Genomic DNA, 19,858 nt, shown 5'->3' with positions numbered 1-19,858 from the left:
ATGACTGAGCCACCCAGGTGCCCCATCAGATTCACTCTTAAATGAGCAAGTGGGTCTTGGTCAGAGGAGACTCTAGGTGACGCAGGTTCCACCGTTGTCCATTTGGCTTCTCCACACCTTTTTTATCATTTCACTGCTCATTAGCACCTCCTGCACATGAAAGCATAGAAAAGTAAAGAAATTTCAAGTTAAATCAGCACTGCTGCTTGGCAGCCAAGTTGCAAAGATACGGATTCAAGTGAAGTTATCCATGGGATGGGCCCTGAGAAACTTCTGGAGAACATCACTGGCTCCCGGTCCCTGATCGGCTCCCGGGGGGCTTTACTTGCCTTTGTCAGGAGCCTCAGGAATCTTGTAGGTTTCTCTTTCTCCAGAAGCTTAGTCAGAAGAGTTAGTTAGTCCTAAGGCCTTTCTTGCTATGAAACAATTATTTATGGTTTGAAACGTGGGAGCAGGTGTTTTTATACAGAACACACACACTTAGTGGGCTCCCGCCAGAGAGACCGTGGCGTGTCCTCATCCCCTGCAGGTTGTGTACCAGGAGCACGAGTGCCTGTTCCAGCCCTGCTCGGGTGGTAACCACTGCTAGTAGAACAAGGACACTGTTAGTTCTCTGGCAACTGAGGGAAAGGAGACACAGCCTCTGGGAGAGCCAGCGTATTCGCTCCATGAAGAGCTTGCACTGCTTCCAAATTATTCATTAGCCCATTAGAACTTGAACATCATGAATTATGAAAGAGTGCTGTTTCTATTAAAAATAAGATCCACCATATCTTCGGGCTTTTTTAAATTGAGTTCCATTATATTCAGGATACAAACAGTGTAATTATATACAGAGTACAGCATAATGACACTAGAACAATTTGCTCAGTCTCATGCAGCCAGCATGGCCTTCACTGGGATAGACAGTTGTCTGCAGCTATAAATCACATTCATACGTGCTGTCAGGGTACTTTCATCAAGGGGTTGTAAGGAACACCTTCAGAGTTGGATGCAGACAGAATGCGAGAGCAAAAATACAAGTGACAAGCATTGAGAACCAGGATCTAGAAATGAGAGCATTAGAAAGTCAGTAAAGGGGCACCTGGGTGGCTTAGTCGTTAAGCGTCTGCCTTCGGCTCAGGTCATGATCCCAGAGTCCTGGGATTGAGCCCCTCATCGGGCTCCCTGCTCCACGGGAAGCCTGCTTCTCCCTCTCCCACTCCCCCTGTTTGTGTTCTCTCTCTCGCTGTCTCTCTGTCTGTCAAATAAATAAATAAAATCTTGAAAAAAACCCAAAAACCTCCGATGCCCTTATATTCCACGATAAGCATTTTGGCTTACACGGATAAAGACTATTTCCTTGGAGTGACAACTAAATCTACAAAATCCTAAATCCCAACAGCTCAGAGTTGTGAGGAGTCTGGAAGTTCCAACCACCTCCTGTCCAGTGCTTCCCACCCTGCCCCCAGCATCCTCCAGGGGACGGTGCGGCCCCTCACCCACACTCCACTCCCTCTCCTCCTCGAGATGGCCGTCCGGTCCAGGGGCAGCTCCATGAGGAATGATACCTCTATTTACACACCTCACTGTGTTTCTGAGCTCCCGTCAGCCACCCCATGAGGGCGAGGACTGAGTATGTCTCCTTGCCCTGTGTCCTCATCTAGCAGAGTACCAGCTCCTCATAGATGCTTACTAAGTGTTTTTTAAATTTCTCATTGACTTGGTCTTAATTCTTTTGCTTGGGCCCTTACAAATAAGTCTCTCAAATAATTAAAGGTAACTTTCCAGGCCAATGGGCCTCCCACATTTTGGAAGCCCTCTTTCTCTGAACCACTTGAAGTCTCCTTGTCCAAGTCTCCTCTCAAGAGGGGAGAGCCCAGGGCGCCTGGGTGGCTCAGTTGGTTAAGCGACTGCCTTCGGCTCAGGTCATGATCCTGGAGTCCCGGGATCGAGTCCCGCATCGGGCTCCCTGCTTGGCAGGGAGTCTGCTTCTCCCTCTGACCCTCCCCCTCTCATGCTCTCTCTCTCTCTCTCTCTCAAATAAATAAATAAAATCTTTAAAAAAAAAAAAAAAGAGGGGAGAGCCCAGGGCTCCGGGCTCACCCCCCCATCAGCCATGGAGAGAGCCTGGCCCATTCCTCACTGACACACAGATCCGCTCTGCACCTGCGTCTTCCTTCCTGAGGAGAGAGGACCAGTGTGATGAGATTTGCTCTTAATGACGACCTTGCCAGAGAAGACAGAAGCCACTTTTGGAAATTCTGCTTTCTTTCTGTTATCTGTGTAAAGTCACACCATCTGCTTCAAATAGCAAGTTTGTTTGTTTTTTTTTTAAACCAGGAAAACGAGTATGTTCATTATTAACATTTCCACCCCCCAAATCTTAGTTCATCTGGGCCCTTGGCCTATTTGTTCTTGAAGGTTCCTGCTGGCCCCTTGTATTTGTCTGATTACAGGCCCCTCTGACTGCCCGAGCTTTCCGTCTTTGTAGTACTTCTTACGACATGGGAGCTTGGTGCTCACCACGTACCCCATGTGCTGCTTTTCTTATTCTGCAGAAAGCCTGGGTGACTTTTTCTGAAAGCCTCTACATCCTCTTGCATCATCCTTCCTTTCTCAGGACCAAGCCTTGGAATCTGCCCCTTCTGAACGTCTTGAACCCCACCTTTAAAAGGAGTGCGTATCTGGCAGGGCTGTTTTCCATCCTAGGCTGTTGTGAATTCTGAGAAGCCATGGCACATCCACCTCACCCATCAGTCTCTGTCATGTTCCAGACAAACCCTGCTGCTCGTGGTCAAAGATTGCTCTGTCACCACGCAGGACCAAAAGCTGCCACTGAGTTTTGCTCTCTGAGCAAGGCCCTGCTCAGTGATGCTTGGCTAATGAAAGGGTAAACTGATCTAGAAGGCCAGCATCTCCTCAGAGATGCTTACAGATCAAGTTCACTCCAAGCTCCAGGCTGCAAGATCATCTGCAGAGGGGTCCAGTGATCAGCCATCCACAGCTGTGCATCTGACTCAAGGAGGAGGCTAATTAGCATCATTTACATGAAGTGGGAATTGGGAGTTATTGTTAGGGTTGATGGCTTATGCTGGGGCTAACATGGCAGGGAGTGCCAACAAGGTGATGGTGTTTTGGGTGGGGTTTTTGTTGTGACTACCTAATGAGGCAGAACTAGACGCAAAGAAAACAAAATATGTAAGTAAAGACACTCAAAGATATCATGTGCTACCAGATGGGCTGTGTTATGCTGCAACGACAACTATCCCCCCATCTTGAAGGCTTAACACAGTGGTGGTGTACTTGTTCAGCTGAGGCTACGGGTGATTGTCCAGATTACCTGGTCTTTGGGGGGCACCTTGATTTTCCTGATGGATGGAGTCTTCTCCTGCCCGAGGCTATAGCACCTGGAAAACACCACCTTGTCTTCCATGTGGCGTGGGAAGGGGGGATTGGGCCAGTTGAGCACGGGCCCTTTGGAGGCCTTGGAAATGACCCTCTTCATGCCTGCTCCTGTCTCATTGGTCAGCTGTAGTCACATGGCTGCTCCCACCCTCAAGGGCCAGGGAGTACGGTGTGGAGGACATCAGTAAGGTCTCCCAAGTCACCGTCACTCTTTTTCATACAGGTACTTGGACGAGCCGATGGAGTTCAGGAGCAGTTCTTTTTCCAGCTGGGATGACAGTTCAGATTCCTACTGGAAAAAAGAGACCATCAAAGATACTGACGCCATCCTGAAAACCACAGGCTATTCAGACAGGTATGAACACAAAGCGGTGAGATTGTAAATAGGGAGGCCACGCATCTCTAGGGAAATTCTCTTAAGACTAGTAAATGATTTTATTCAACTACTTCAAGAATATTCTTTGCATCCTGGTCTGTTTTCTGACCTTGCAATCTTACCTTTCCCAGATTCATACAGTAATTGGCCTTTTAGACGGGCTTTTTTGACTTTTCATAGTGCATTTGAGACTCTCATCATGACATTGTGTTCCTTCCTCTTTATTGTTGAGTCATTTGTCCATTCACCTGTCGAAGGACTATCTCCAGTTGTTGGTGATTATGAATGAAAGACTTTATAATCTCCTGTCCAAACCAGGGAGCTGTTGGGAGCACAGGGAGACATGACGAATACGTTGGGACAAGAGGTGCAGCCTGGGACTGCGCGAGGTGACAGGAGTATTCTCATTCTGTATCCTACGTGATGTCAAGCGGCGTATTACGTGCATTACAGTGTACTCCGTATTTACTAATGGATCTATGGCACTGAAGAGTGAAATGACTGGCCTATTTAAATAGGAAAATTCCTTCAAATGTTGGGTGGTTTGGATATTTATTCATGTTTTTATTAGAATTTTCAGGCTTTTTAATGTGGCCTGAAATCCTGTTAGAAAATTACCACTGTCAGCTTTTTAAAAAGTAAAATGGCATTGGTATACATTATAAATGAGAAATGCATTTGCCTCACCTCAAATTAGTTTAACCTATTTGGCCTGGATTTTTTTGTTTGTTTTCATTTTGTGTGCTGAGAACACTTAAGATCCATACTTGTAGGGCGCCTGGGTGGCTCAGTCGTTAAGCGTCTGCCTTCGGTTCAGGTCATGATCCCAGGGTCCTGGGATCGAGTCCCACATTGGGCTCCCTGCTCGGCAGGAAGCCTGCTTCTCCCTCTCCCACTCCCCCTGCTTGTGTTCCTGCTCTCGCTATCTCTCACTCTGTCAAATAAATAAAATCTTTAAAAAAAAAAGATCCATACTTGTAGCAAATTTCAAGTATACAACGCAGTATTATTTACTATAGTCACCGTACTGTACTTTCCATCCCCAGAACTTACTCATCTTGTAAATGGAAGTTTGTGCCCTTTGAATATCTGCCCATTTCCCCTACCTCCAAGCCCATGGGAAACACTATTCTACTCTGTTTCTGTGAGTTTGACTTTTTTTTTTTTTTTAAAGACTTTATTTATTTGAGAGAGAGAGCACAAGCCTGGGGGGCGGAGGGCAGAGGGAGAAGCAGACTCCCCACTGAGTAGGGAGCCCAATGCAGGATTCAATCCCAGAACCCCAAGATCATGACCTGAGCCGAAGGCAGACATTTAACCAACTGAGCCACCCAGGTGCCCCAACTTTTTTTTTAAATTCTAGATTCCACATATAAATGAAATTGTACAGTATTTTTCTCTCTCTGTCTGGTTTATTTCACTTAGCATAGTGTCCTCCAGGTTCATCCATGTTGTCACAAATGGCAGGATTTCCTTTTTTTTTTATGGCTGAGTAATGTTCCATCGTATATATATTTTCTTTATCCATTCATCCATCAATAGACACTTAGATTGTTTCTGTATCTTGGCTACTGTGAATAATGCTGCAGTGAACATGGGAGTGCAGAGATCTCAAGATGCTGATGTTGTTTGCTTCACACACATACCCAGAAGTGGGATTGCTGGATTAAGTAGTAGTTCTGTTTTTAATGTTCTGAAGGACTTCCATGCTGTTTTCTCTGTGGCCGTGCTAATTTACATTCCCACCAACAGTGTACAGGGCTTCCCTTTTCTCCAGGTCCCATCAATACGCATCTTTTTTGGGAATTGCCATCCGAACAAGCGTGAGGGGGTGTCTCATTGTGGTTTTGATTTGCATTCCCTGATGATGAGTGATGTGGAACATCTTTTCAGATACTCATTGACCATAAACTTCCTTCTTAGAACTGCTTTTGCTATAGTCCATCAGTTTTGGTATGTTGTGTTTCCATTGTCATTTGTTTCAAGATATTTTTTTATTGCCCTTTTGATTTCTTTTTTGATCTATTGGTTGTTCAGGAGTGTGTTGAGAATTTGTGAATTTTCCAGTTTCTTCCTCTGGTTGTTGGTTTCTATTTTCAGCCATTATGGTTGCAAAAGACACTTAATATGATTTCAGTCTTCTTAACTTGTTAAGATCTAAGGTATGATTTAAATGTGTTTTGTGACCTAACATATGATTTATCCTGGAGAATGTTCTGTGTGTGCTTGAGAATGTGTGTTCTGCTGCTATTGGATGGAATGTCCTGATGTGTCTGTTTGTCCTTTTGGTCTAAGGTATTGTTCAAGTCCAGTTTTTCTTGATTTTCTGTCTGGGTGAAGTGTCCATTATTGAAAATGGGGGACTGAAGTCTTCTATTGTGGTTTCGGTACGGTCTCATTCTCCCTTCAGATCTGTTAATATTTGCTTCATATATTCAGGTGCTCCAATGTTGGGTGCATGTGTATTTACAATTGTTATATCCTCCTGATGAATTGACCTCTTTTTTGTTATATAACAACCTTTGTCTCTTGTTACAGTTTTTATTTATTTTTAATTTTATTTATTTATTTAGAGGCGGGGAGGAGCAGAGGGAGAGAATCTCCAGCAGACACCCTGCTGAGTGTGGAGCCTGACTTGGGGCTTGACCCCATGACCCCAAGATCATGACCTGAACTGAAATCATGAGTCAGACACTCAACCCACTGTGCCATTGAGGCGCCCCTACGTTCATGTTTTTATGTTAATTACCATTCATCAGTTCAGCTTGCACAATTCCTTTTAGCATTTCTGTGGCACCAGTCTGGTGGTTGGCAGGGCTTCTGTTTTTGTTTGTTTTTGTTTCAGCACTTTGGATATATCATCCCCCTGTCTCCTGGCCTGCTAGGTTTCTGTGGAGAAATCTGCTGATGGCCTTACAGGGATTCCATTTTATGTGAAGAGTTTCTTTTCTCTTGCAACTTTCAAAATTCTTTGTTTTTTTCCTTATGCTCTGCTTTGCATTCCCATGACTTACTCATTTCAAAACTGGAGGCCTGCATCTCCCTCTCCCCTTCACCCATTTTGCTCACCCCCTCTTACCGCTTCTGTCTGGTAACCGTCTTTTGTTCTCTGTAGTTCTGGTTCTTTTTTTTTTTTTCATAGTTTTAGTTCTGATTCTGCTTTCTGTTTGTTTATTCTTTTTGTTTTTAGATTCCATTTATGAGTGGAATCATATGATCTTTCTCTCTTTTTGTCTTTGATTTTTGACAGTTTTATTATAATGTGTCTTGGTGAAGATCTCTTTGGGTTGAATCTCTTTGGGGACTTTAGAGCTTCATGTACCTGAATGTCCACATCTACAGATTTGGAAAGTATTTAGTCATTATTTCTTTAAATAAGCTTTTTGCCCCTTTCTCCCTCTCTTTTCTTGATGGAGTTAATTCTCCCGTATTGTATTATCTCTTTTCCCATAATGCATAAATTTTTTTTCTTATGGTGTCCCATAATTCACCTAGGCTTTCTTCCCTTTTTCATTCTTTGTTTCTTTTTCTCTTCTGACTGGATAATTTTAAATGACTTGTCTTCAAGTTCACAGATTCTTTCTTCTGCTTGATTAGGTCTGCCGCTGATGTCCTCTATTGTAGTCCTCAGCTCCAGAGTTTCTGTTTAATTCTTTTTTATGATTTCTATCTCCATGTTGAACTGCTAGTTTTGTTTGTCTATTGTTTCCCTGATTTCGTTGAGTCGTGTGTGTACTCGTAGGTTGCTGAGCTTCCTTAAAATAATTATTTTGAAATATGTTGGGCAATTCCTTGGGGTCAGTTCTTAGAGAACTATTGCGTTCCCTTAGTGGCGTCATGTTCCCTTGATTTTTCATGCTCCTTGGGGTCTTGGGTTGCTGTCTTTGCACTTGAAGAAGCAGTCACCTCCTTCTGTCTCTACTGACTAGCCTGAAGTGAGAAATGCCTTCAGCAGCAGACCTGCTAGGGATTCTGAAGCTTCCTCAGACCTTTCCTATGTGTGCCCACTCCACACTACTTACTCCTTTTGGGGGGTGAATTCTTAAGATGGTATGCCTTTTCTCAATCCTACAAGGCCAGGCCAGGTGCTTGAGCCTCCTGTTTGCTTTCCCTTGGTACCCTGAAATGCTCAAGTTTGTATACTTTGTCCCAGTCCTGCAGAGTCGGGCTGACTTTCTGCACATGCCCAGAAAGCTTGTAGTGCCATCTGTGGGGGCCTCTGCAGGGAGCCGGCAGTGGGGGGAGAGGTGGCCCAGGCAGAGTGAAACTGTTCCTCTTACCCTCTTCAGTGTGTCCGGTCTTGGATTGTTTGCTCCGACGGTGTGCTGGAACCTCTCTGCTACACGTCTACGCTCCCATAAAGGCATTCTTGCCTGTAGACGATTGTCAGAATCGGTGCTCTATAGGGGGATGATGGTAGGAAACTTCTATTCCACCGTCTTGCTGATGTCACTCCTGTTTGGGCTGTTTTTAATTGTAGATCTACCGCTCGCCGTAAGGCAGACTATGAGCCAGTTGAAAATACAGATGAGGCCCAGAAGAAGTTTGGGAATGTCAAAGCCATTTCATCAGATATGTACTTCGGAAGACAAGCCCAAGCTGATGTAAGTGTCCAGAGAGTTTGTGTGTGGGCCCCGTAGAGCAGGAAGTGAACGGGGACATGAGGGCCGCGGGAGGACGTGATAGGCACAGAGTGAGACGGACTCAGGCTGCGAGAGGCCGCTGCCCCGGGGTGTGGCGTCAGGACTCGAACCCAGGTCTCCCTGCCCGCTCCCCTCGCGGCCCCAGCTGGATGAGCAGCTGGAAGGTAGGGACCAGGTCTCATGTTTCTCTAATTCCTTTCTCAGTATTTTGAACAGATATCCATTTCATATCTTTGGAATAAACTTCAGGCAATTTTCAATACAGATGTAATTGACTTAATTTTTAAATTATTATTAATGAAATTAAATGAAGTAGACATGTTTTTGGAGGGTAGGCATATTTATCTTCAGGTTGTTGCCTCTTAGTGGAGTCTTGCTAAGCAGAAGGGTCTTACGGCAATGAGGGGGCCTCAGGTTTTGTCCTCCTGTCGGAGCGCTGGCGGCGGGCGCAAAGCCTTGGAGGCCCGCGGCACGGACTGACGGCTCATTCTCTCCGCCTTCCCTTGTGCTCAGCAGCGGTCACGTGTCAGCTCCGGGCTGATGCTTTTTGCACAATTGCTCACGGTATTTGGAGCCTAATGTTTCCTCTTCCTTGTCTTCTCTAGTATGAAACCAGGGCTCGGCTGGAGAGGCTCTCGGCAAGTTCCTCCATTAGCTCAGCCGATCTGTTTGATGAGCAGAGGAAGCAGACGGCAGGTACTGGGGGCGGGGGCGGGGCGGCTCACAAGCTTGCTGTCCTCTGCGTCTGCAGCACGAATGCATTTTCTCTGCACGGAACTTTGTACTTTTCCAAGATTATCAGCAACCGTTATGTGATGCTCTTCCTCCTCCATGAGTCAGAGCAGAAATTAGTATTATTCCAGGCTTTGCATGTCAGGAAACCAGGTCATGACATTTCACCAGCGTCCTGGGACCTAGGTTGCCTGGCAAGTCATCTTCCCGAAACAGTGTCTCCTAGTCCAGGGGGAACGTGGTATCTGATTTGTGTGATATCGCAGCCTTGCAGGGAGCAGCCCTGGGCTCCTAGCGTCACTGCCTACTCCGTGCCTGAGACCTTGAGCGTTTCATGGCACTTTTAGCCTCAGCTTCTCTTCTCCGAAGTGGGTGGATAGTACGCCCCTCACAAGGTTGCACTGAGGCTTCAGTGAGGTGCTGTGTGTAAAGTGTCGCCTGGGCGTCTGGCATAGGCCCCAGGGGAGGCAGAAGCAGATAGAACAGGAGAATCCACCAGGCTCCGTCTTCCAGGGAAGGCAGAATGTGGCCTTGGGGACAGGCAGGTGGAGAGGAATTCCTGTCTCCCCCATCCCTCTTCGGGTCCAGACCCCATTGTAGAGAGTCTGGGAGCCCCAGGGAGTGCACCTCAGAGCCCGGGCCCATCTTGGACATCCAGAGCCGTGCCACTCTCTGCTTGTACCTCTGGGTCCCTGAGCCGTGTTGGATCCCACCCAGGCCTCCGCCAGGCCACAGGGCTAAGGGAAGGCTATGTGTCCCTCCTATGTCATAGCTAACATTCAAGGAGCAGTGTCCTCTGAGGTCATTTCAGGAACTCACTGAGCAGGGGAGCCCAAGGGGAGGGGATCTCCAGAGCCAAGTGTTCCAGGCCCAGGACCACCTGCATGCCCTCGTTGCCGGCCCTGGAGGAGCTGGGCATGGGCATAGCTGACCAGCATGGACAGCCACCAAGAACAGCTGTTTCCTGTGTCCAGCAAGAAGCAGCCTCAAGAGAGACGGTCATAGGGCAGACCCGAGTGCCTGGAACCTTCAGTGATGGGATGTGGGGATGCTAGAAGTTCCACCGTGGCCCTTGGGGTGTAGTGAGCAGCAAGGCTGCTGGCTGCTGTGGGAGGGAGCGTCCCAGGCCGGGGGGTCCACTGACCCCAGAGACAGGTAGGGGTGCTCGGTGCTGTGCCCCGGCCTCACACAGTGGGGCTGGGGCTCTTGGTCAGGCCACTCTCTGAGCTGTTTTCTGCACTGAGTCCGGGTGGGGCAGGGGTGGCTCCTGGACTTGTGTTCTCACCTCAAGGCTCTAAGCGTCCTGGCCTCTTGTTAGGGCAACTTCCTCTTGGGCCTGCCCCGGCAGAGGGGTGTTGGCCCTGCGCCCTTCGGAGGGGGGGTCTCTGCAGCCCTGTCTCCAATGCCATGGGCCATTGCTGGGTCACCTCACAGCCTTGGCAGGGGTCAGGTCGGCCCAGAGAACCCGACTGTTGAAAATCGCCCCCCACCCAGCTGTGTGTGTTTTTGTAATTCAAGTTGTTGGAAGTTTCACTCTGTAACATTGTTAAGAACAAAAACAAAAACAAAAAAAATATTTGGAGATCAAATGAAAGCAGCCTTTCCAATTGTTGAAGGAAAATTTTGGCCAGCCTGTGTTTACTTTCCTGTCCCCTTTCAGAGAACAAAGGTCCTTTAACTGTTTGGGCCTTGTGTGGGTCCCAGACAAACTCTGTCCATGGGAACTCACGGTCACGGTGAGGGTGCCCCCTGGCATGTCCCATAAGGGTGCCCCCTCCTCTCCCCGGCCTCCCGCCCTCTCTCCTCTGTCCAAGCCCATGGCTCAGACGCTGGTCACCCTCACTCTGCCTCTTCCATCAAGCCCATCATAAAAGTTGCTTTCAGTAACTGCCCTAAATGCAAGTGCATTGAACAACTCTTATTAAATATTTACTTTTTGTTTAGAGTGCATTTCAGCAAACAGCGAAAGCTGGTTTAAGAGACTCTTCTGTGTTCCTTATGTTAGGAGCTTTCCCATCTGTGAAATATCAGTGTTGTTGAGTAGATCACGGTACACCTTTATAATTTCTTTGTGTGGGTGGGGGGATAGTTCCAGATTTGAAAGGCCTCCTGGTGAAGTCAAATGCTTCCTGGGGATGTGGTTAACCCAGGAGCGCCGACATTTATTGAGGGCGCTTCCCTTCCAGGGTATTGAAAGGGCCAGATGAGAAACGGGCGAGCACCCACCTCCAGCCTGGCACAGCGTCGGTCCCCGTGGTCAGAGCAGGGTCAGCCGGGGGACGTGGGACTGCCGTCAGCAGCACCAGCTTGCGAGGCACCACTCGGGGCGCGGAATGACAGAGCGGAGGCAGCTCCAAACCTCGCCTGCCCCCTTGGGGTATTTCTTTCAAGAAAATGGTGCTGATGACTTGCCTCTGAGCCTGTCCACCTGCAAGAGCCAGGGACGCTGCAGACCCCTCTCCCCTCGGCGCCGTGCTCTCGTTGGCTCCGTGCACCCTTCGGGTTCCCGCATGTTTGCTTCTGTCCCCTTGGGGCGCCTTGGCCACCCTCCGCTTGCCTCCTCACTCAGGCCCGGAGCCTGGGCACGCGGCCTCTTCGGGGCCTGCAGATCTCCGAGCACTGGCGGTTCTGTCCGGTCGCGGCTGTGCGGTGGCCTCGCCGACCCAGATTCGCTCGCAGACCGGAATGTCCTTGACGTCAGTGCGGGCCTGCTGTGCTGGTCCCGAGAGGCGCCCCTGCGGCGCTTCTGGTCCTTCCGAAACTCGGCATTTGCGTCATCGGGGACCTCTTTTTCCTCTCCGTTCGTCTCTGTTTCAGGGAAATGGGTACATGATATTTTACTCAAACTGCATTGTTTGAGGAGCCCGGGAACTGCCCTGCGCCACCCCCCCCCCTTCTCCTGCCTCCGGCTGAGTTCTCAGCCCTGGTTGCCCAGGTTTCCAGTCCTGTCCTTGGTTGGAGTGCAGCTCGGCCACCCAGCCCCTGCCGGTCGGTGCTTGGCTCCCGTGCTCCTTTCCCGCTTCGGCCCCCACCGCCCTGTGCTCTTGCCGGGCCCTCCGAGGACCGTCTCCCCCGACGGGACCAGGAGCCCCCCCGGGACAGGACCTGTCCGTTCTCATCTCGGCACACCTGGCACAGAGAAAGCCCTCGGTGTCTATGGAATGAGTGGTCGGCAGTGAGGGAGCTCTTGGGGGGGGGGGGCGGGCGGTGGGTCCCTCGGGCCGTGGGGCGCAGGAACCAGGGCCCCCACTGTGCTAGCACCCCTTCCAGCACAGCCAGGGACATGCTGTGCGCCAAGTGTGACGTTGCGCGGCCAGTGTCAGGGACAGCAGCGATGTGGCGCTCTCCCCGCCGGGCTGTGAGAGCCGGTGTGCGGCGCGTACTCTGTGGGGGAGCTCTGGAAGTTTGCGTTCAGGGACAGCCCCATGGGCCTGCGTCCCCCTGCCGACCCACAGTGGGCGCGGGGAGGAGGTGTTCGCTCTGTGTCCCCTGGCCTTCCTGACCGATGCGGGGTGACCACACTGATCACTTAACCCGGCCCGGCTCAGCTGGCCCTCTGCCCCGGCCTGGACCCTGCAGGGCCTCTGCCTCTGGCTTGCCATCTCCCCAGCTGCTCGAGCCAGAAACCTGGGAGTCATCCTTCATTTCTCTCTTTCCCAGCAACCCCCGCGCCCCCAAGCCAGTTGGTCCATAAGCCTCCTCGGGACACTCAGACGCATCCCCACCACTTCCACCAGCTTAGGCTCGGCCACAGCCCCGCGTGCCGGGACTGCCTCTAACGGGCCAAACTCTCTTCCTCTTGTCGGCTGATTGTCTGCCTTCCCAGGAGGCAGTGAGCTCTGGAAAAGCAGGTCTGTGTTGACATCCTTAGCAAGAAGCCCCCTGGGGGCGTTACGGGAACAGATAGCAGGGAAATGGGGTACCTGACCTAGACCCTGGGTTGGAGCCTTTTCCTGAGGAAGCAGCTTGAGTTGTCGTTTCCTGGAGCCCATTGTGCGCCAAGCGCACCCAGGCCCTGTTGTCCTGGGCAGCCCTCCGAGGGGACGCGGCAGCCAGACACCCGCGGAACAAGGAGACCTCACAACCACAGGAGACCGTCAGTCCGTTCTCAGCAGTCTGGAGCCCGTCGAGCACAGGGCCGCAGACCTGCGGGCGGAGGGTGGGAAGGCGCCTCCTTGCTGGGGACATGACCCCCGCTCTGGGAGTTAGCAGGCTGCTTACACTCCCGGGAGCTTAGATCGTTAGTGAGGATTAAGTAAGGAAGATGCACGTTAACAGAGGCTGAATCAGACCCGAGTTTGTTTCTGTCTCACGTGTGATTCTGGGGGGGCAGTTTGGGACATGCACTGTGTTCCCAGATGCCAAGGAGCCAGGCCCTTTTCCTCCTTACACCTCATGACCTCCACTTTGTACTTCACCTCACGCCAGTTACGGCTGCCCGAGCCTTAGGCATCACAGCCGCATCCCAGCCAGCAGGAAGGAGGAAGAGGGCGGGGAAAGGGCAGGCCCAGCCCTGTAGGGCGCTTCAGCTTGCACCCACTGACCAGAACTCTGTCACCTGGACACACCTTGTTGCAAGGGTTAGAACTGGGGAGTTCTGTACAGAGGAAGGGGAGGAGGGGAAGGACGCTGGGAAACTGGCTGTCATGTCAGGGCACCTGCGGACTGAACGTAGTCAGTGCGGGATCACGGTCCCATGGCTGTCCTGCCTTCGCGGTGCTCGCCTCTTTACACATTTCTCCAGTTAGAAACTCGTAGGTGGAGGTGCTTCTGCTGTCCCCCCTGCCGACCTCTGGTACGGACGCACCCAGCCCCTGTGGGCCTGGCCAGGTGATGGCGCCGTGGGGACCCGGGCTCTGTGCGCTCAGGATCTCACACTGGCTCCTAGTTTGCTGTAAAGCCCCATCTTTTAGGCTGGGAGCACCGCCTGGGGCGTGGCTGTGCTGGGATTTGAACCCAGCTGGGCTGGGCCGGGCTTCCGCTCTGTTATTGGCAAAGGCCCACAAACCTTTAAAACCTCAGCTGGAGCCAGGGAGGGGAAGAACCCGCACCTCAGGCCCCCTCCCTGCATGGTGGACATGGGAACAGTGCTGTGGATAAACACAGTGTCCCTTCTGGGCAGTGCTGTGCGGAAGGATAAACACGACCATTCTGTGTGTTCTTGGGAAGGGAACTGGCTTCTGTTGCTAAGGGGCAGGTGGGTGCACATGGGTTGTGGGGGGAGCTGGGCTTGGCTCCCCAGAGGACCTGCAGGGTTTGGGCCCACTCACGGTCCCCGAGCCCCCCCAGCCACGAGAGCCTGGTTGTCAGCTCGGGTTATCACCCCTTATGTGATAACACTGACGCTCTTCACCCGTGTCGGCGGAAATAGGCTACTGTGGGGGTCGGACAGCCAGCGCGGAAGCAAGGAAGCCCAACCAAGGCCGGCTTAGGAAGGAGGGTGGGGGGTCTGGCTCTACCCAGTGAGCAGGGCTCCAGCTCAGGGTCTGAAAACAGCCTCAGAGAGACACCCGGCATCCGGCTCACCTCCTTGGGAAACCTACCTGTCTCTCGTAGTGCGGCAGGCTTCCTCTGCCCGCCCTGAGTGGCGGTGAGGGGCCGGCCAGCCGCAACGGCGCCTGAGCCCAGGCAGTAAGCCTGGGGCAAGCCGTCGGCTCCTCTCCCTTGAAGATACATGAGTCCCAGGAAGGCTCTGATCGCGGGCCTGGGTCCCGTGCCCGCCCCTCTGGCTGGAGTCCAGGGGGCTCCCCAGAGGAAGGGAGGAGGGCTTGTACCAAAGAGGGGGGGAGGGATGCTGAGCACATGAGAAGTAGAGATGTCTGCCCATCTGCCATTTACCGGGTACTTACCTGTCAGATCTCGTGTTGAGCACCTGGGGGGGAACCAGGAGCCCAGAGAGGGTGAGGAAGCTCTCCAAAGACACACAGCTTAAAAGTGGCAGTGCCAGTATTTGAACCCCTGCTGCTCCCAACACCCGATACCACATCTTCTCTCATGTGGGGACTTGCAGCTGGTTCATGGTGGGGCTGGCCCTGAAACTGAGTCCTGACCCCGCTGCAAGGTTCTTTTCCCTTAACCACAGCTGCTGCTTGTGGGCAGTGGGAGGGGAGGGCACCCCACGTCCCCTGAGGTCATCGAGGGCTCTGGGCCCTGGCTGTGCTGTCTGTCGGAGCTGTGGAGTGACAGGGGGGCTCTGCTCTGTGTGCAGGAAGCTACAGCCTCACAAGCGTGCTGCCCACGGCGCCCGACATGGCCCAGTTTAAGCAGGGAGTGAGATCCGTTGCTGGAAAGCTCTCGGTCTTTGCTAATGGAGTCATGACTTCCATTCAGGTCAGTGATATTGGGGATGACGGGAGCGGAGCGGGGTGGTGGCTCAAAGCTTTGAGAATGAGATCTGGACCACTTTTCAGCTGCTGACAAATTCGATTTCATGGTATTGAATGATAATGTCTACTCAGTGTAACCCAGGACGTCATGAACACCGGAAATTGTAATTTTACTTTTGCTTACATTTTCTAGTTGATGACTCTAGGGGAATGTTAGAGGGATTGTCGTGATCCTGATCTACTTCTTTCCTATACTGGGACAGAGAAATAGTAAGAAGGAAATAAAAATGACCCATTATCCTCTGTCATGAGGAAAACTTCTGTTAATTTTTGGTATATTTTTAGTTCTAGATTCCTATGCATCTTTTTAAAATTCAAACAGGATTGTATTGTATATGTGATTTGACATTCTCCATGGTGTTTTGTTACGAGCATTTCCTTGTTTGTTTGTTTGTTTGAAGATTTTATTTATTTATTTATTTATTTATTTTTTAAAGATTTTATTTATTTATTTGAGAGAGCGAGGATGAGAGAGAGAGAGAGCATATGAGAGGGAGGAGGGTCAGAGGGAGAAGCAGACTCCCCGCTGAGCAGGAAGCCCGATGCGGGACTCGATCCCGGGACTCCAGGATCATGACCTGAGCCGAAGGCAGTCGCTTAACCAACTGAGCCACCCAGGCGCCCCTATTTATTTATTTGACAGAAAGAGAAAGAGAGCACACAAGCAGGGGGGAGGGGCAGAGGGAGAAGCAGACTCCCCACTGAGCAGGGAGCCCGATGTGGGGCTCGATCCCAGGACCCTGGGACCATGCCCTGAGCTGAAGGCAGGCGCTCAACCGACTGAGCCACCCAGGCGCCCCAGGGTGCTATTAATGTACAAACATGGCCACGGGCAGCGGCACCTAATGGATGTCGGCTCTGGTGCCTCTGGAGGGGCTTCCCAGGTTGGGGAGGCGGTGGGGATGCCCCCACCGTGGAGCGGCCCCTCAGCCCCGAGGCTCCTGCTCTTCTCACTGCCGCTGTAACCTTTGGTTAGAATTCATAGGAGCTTTGGTGCCCGAGCTCAGCTGAGCCCTCGTCAGTCCTTCCGAGCAGGAGACATCCATAGCTTGTGGAAGGTGATCCCCATTTTACAGGTCCCTCCCCGCCTTTATATCTTCATTTTCTGGCTGCAGAGGCCAAGTTGCTTCCGCACGAGATCGCTCAGCAGAGCCAGAATTTCAGGGTTCAGACTCCACACGTGTGCCCCGCCTTCCCATGACACCTGCCTCCCAGGGGCCCACCGCCGGCTCTCACCCCGATAGTTTGCCCCCCTTCCCCCGACCCCCGGAGCTGCACACGCACCGCAGGGGCCTGGGTGGCAGGATGCTCTTGCGTCCGAGGTGCACGCAGGCCTCAGTGTCAGCTCAGGAAGCCGTGGTCGCCGCCCCTTCCAGTTACTGTGGCGGGGTGGGGGGGCGGCGGGGGCCGCAGGTCAGCCAGCCAGGCGCTGGTGTGTGCTCGCTGCGAGGCCAGCGTGGTGACGGCCAGCATTCCGTGTGCACGGGGAGGAGGAACCGACGCCGAGGGTGAGTAAGCTCTCCTCTCGGTTCCCCCTCGGCAGGATCGCTACGGCTCCTAATACCCGCGGGCCGATACCTGCTTCCGGAAGAAGCTCCTCTCTCCACGAACCAGTGACCACATCACAGACTGCAGCCGAGACCAGCAGATTTGTTTTGCTACTTTGTCACATGGTATATATGCATTACTGATTTTTAGCACTTCTTTGGAGAAATTCTCATTTTTGCTGTAGTAGAAGCTTTATTGTAATTTGTTGTGTATTCCTTCCTGCACACGCCGCCCCCCCCTTTAGGCAGAGTCGTGCGTATCCTTGCTTGATTTTCGTGGAATCTAGTTCCAGCAGCTGGGGGCCTGGAGACCAGGGCTTCTCCCCCCTCTGAGGACTGACAGCCTTCCTTTGCGGGGAGGGGGGTCCCCGTGCTGTGTGACCTAGGGGCTAAGGGCTCCACGAGCAGCCGATGCTACAGGGACCTGGAGAAACAAAATCCACAGCACACGTTTCATTCAAAAGGGAGTAAAGAATAAAAACAAAAGACCAAAAATGTCTAATTTGACAGATTGCTTCATTTATATTTCCACATATTAAGGGGATTTCAAAATAATGTTGAAAGTCGTCTGTCCCTTTGTAAATGCTTATTTTATATGATCTATAAATTAAAAAATTTTCAGTGAGTACTTTTAACAAACCTAAGCTTCTGCATTGCCAAGGGAATTAATCTTTCCACAAGGTGTTTGAATTGGTGAGAACTCCCTGTTTACAAACAGAGCGTACAGAATTTAAAATGAAGAAGGGAAGAAGATAGACCCACGGAAAAGATTTCAGTGTATGGGAGAAGAGTAGCTGTAACTGGGTAGTTTTGTTGATATTTTGTATCTTAATCTTGGTTTTCAAAAAATTACAGAATGTGTATAAATGAATAAAGACAAATAATTTGGCTGTGTTTTAGACAGCATTAGAATATATTGTTCAGCACAGTAAAATATATTTGAAATTTGATGAACCAGAAATGTGGTTTCAACTGAATATTTTGTGAATTTTTCTTAAAAGATCAAATTTGTAGACTAAACATAATAATAAACCCTTGCAGCAGATTGTCGCCTGTGTTTTGTTTTGCTTTGTTTTGTTTTTTTACAAAAACTTTTGTGATGAATCTGGTAAATGAGGGCTCTGGTGTAATGTGGGTGCACATTTGAATCGGGATGTAACTACGGATGGATCTGTTTTTAATGGACGTTGGGGCCTGCTCTGCAGCTGCCATTGACTGAGGTGGTGTCCCCAGGGCGGTGGCAGGCAGGGTGTCCTTGTTGAAGTGAGGGCGTGCACAGTGGCCCACGTCTCGCACACCCACGTGCTGCTCTGGTGAGATGCCGCGGGGCGCTGCTGGAGGCCGGAAGTCCCAAGATCAAGGTGCAGCAGGGATGGTTTCTGGAGAGGACCCGCCCCCTGGCTTGCGGAAGGCCATGTCCTCTTTGTCCTCACGCAGCCTTTCCTCTCCTTGTAAGGGCACCAGTCCTCTGGGATCTGGGCCCCACCTCACTTTACCCTAATGACCTCCTTAAAGGCCCATCTCCAGATACAGTCATGTTGGGAATTAGGGCTTGGACGTACGAATTTTAAGGGGACACAGTTCAGTCCCTAACAGTGTCTGTAAGAAATCCCCACACTGGGTTAGCCCTGCTCCAGGCTGGGGCCCAGCTCATTCCATCTCCAGGGAACCCTCCCAGTAGGTGACGCTCCCGTTTTACAGAGGGGGGGTGAGTGCCCTGCCCAAGTGGCCGAGCTGTTCCCCCCATCCCTGAACGTCCTCACAAGGAAGGGCCTGGGGGGCCCCCCAACCCCAGCCTGGCTCGCGCACCCTTTCCAGGCTTTCCTTACCCGGTTTGACGGCCCGACTGTCAAGGGTATTCAGAGGAGGCATCTCAGTGCCTTTGGCTGTGGGGCTCACCCCCCCGCCAGCATATGTGGGTGTGCAAGTGAGGTGCGTGTGCGCGCATGCGTGTGATGTGGCTTTGTGTTCCTGGCCCATTTGTCCTTGGGCCTTGGTGTTTGTTTGCTTTCAGTATCCGCGTGAATGCTTCATATATAGTAAGGATATTAGTTAATAATTGTTTTAACAAAACATGTTTTGGATCTATGGATTGAAGGAAATGGTGCTACCCCCCTCGGCGCGTCTGGTGGAAACCGGCCCAGACTGGGCTGAAGGGTGAGGCGGGGGCTGCTTTGAGAAAGGTGTTTATTGTGCTGTAGTTCTTGGGAGCACGGCCAGTAAGGACCAGATGATATTTCTGAGAAATTGAGAAAGCCAGGGGGCGGGACTTGTTTTCACAGCCTTTAGCAGAACAAATTCTCCTTGGAAATGCAGAATTTTTCGATCACCTTGAAGAGCGGTTGGGAAGTAGGTACACAGAGGTGAACAGAGCTCGAGAGAGGGCTTCCCCCGGGACCCCGGCGGAGTGGAGACCCAGGCCCCCAGGAAGAAGAGGAGGCAGCCTGAGCTCGGGGCCTCCCCCCCCCACTGGCTCACACAAGTGAGCCCTGCACCCCTGCCCTGCCCACCGTGCCCTTCTTGACCTTCTAGGTGCTCAGCCTGAAAACCCAGCCGTCAGATGTGACGCCCGCCCCCCAAGAGTCCGGCGGCACCACCCCCAAGGCGCACCCAGAGTCTGACGCACCACAGCCTGTCCCAGAGCACAAGCCGAGGTCCTTGCGGCTGCCCCCCCTTCCCAGGACCCCCTGCGCACCCCCTACTAACCCACTGTGCCCCTTTCTCCTGCCCCAGGGCCTTATCCTCCGGTCTCCTTCCCCCAGGGCAGTCTTTGCCCTAAAGTCACCT

At 51.5% G+C, this 19,858-nt stretch overlaps 1 protein-coding gene across 1 annotated transcript in view; it reads left to right on the top strand.

Moving 5' to 3' along the window:
- The window catches only part of ARFGAP3 (ARF GTPase activating protein 3), a 50,236-nt gene extending 32,115 nt beyond the window's left edge, over window positions 1–18,121 (top strand). Inside the window, exons 12-16 of the mRNA XM_036088316.2 lie at window positions 3,611–3,742; window positions 8,244–8,367; window positions 9,012–9,102; window positions 15,347–15,468; window positions 17,068–18,121. Of these exons, the coding sequence (XP_035944209.1) occupies window positions 3,611–3,742; window positions 8,244–8,367; window positions 9,012–9,102; window positions 15,347–15,468; window positions 17,068–17,085 (487 nt within the window). The 3' untranslated portion in view covers window positions 17,086–18,121. The remainder of the gene's footprint in view (window positions 1–3,610; window positions 3,743–8,243; window positions 8,368–9,011; window positions 9,103–15,346; window positions 15,469–17,067) is intronic.
- The last annotated feature ends 1,737 nt before the right edge of the window (window positions 18,122–19,858 follow it).

This window comes from Halichoerus grypus, chromosome 6 (assembly GCF_964656455.1).
Source record: "Halichoerus grypus chromosome 6, mHalGry1.hap1.1, whole genome shotgun sequence".
In the NCBI taxonomy this organism is placed as follows: domain Eukaryota; kingdom Metazoa; phylum Chordata; class Mammalia; order Carnivora; family Phocidae; genus Halichoerus; species Halichoerus grypus.
The sequence above is the reverse complement of the archived record's forward strand: the minus strand, read 5'-3'. Positions and strand labels throughout refer to the sequence as shown.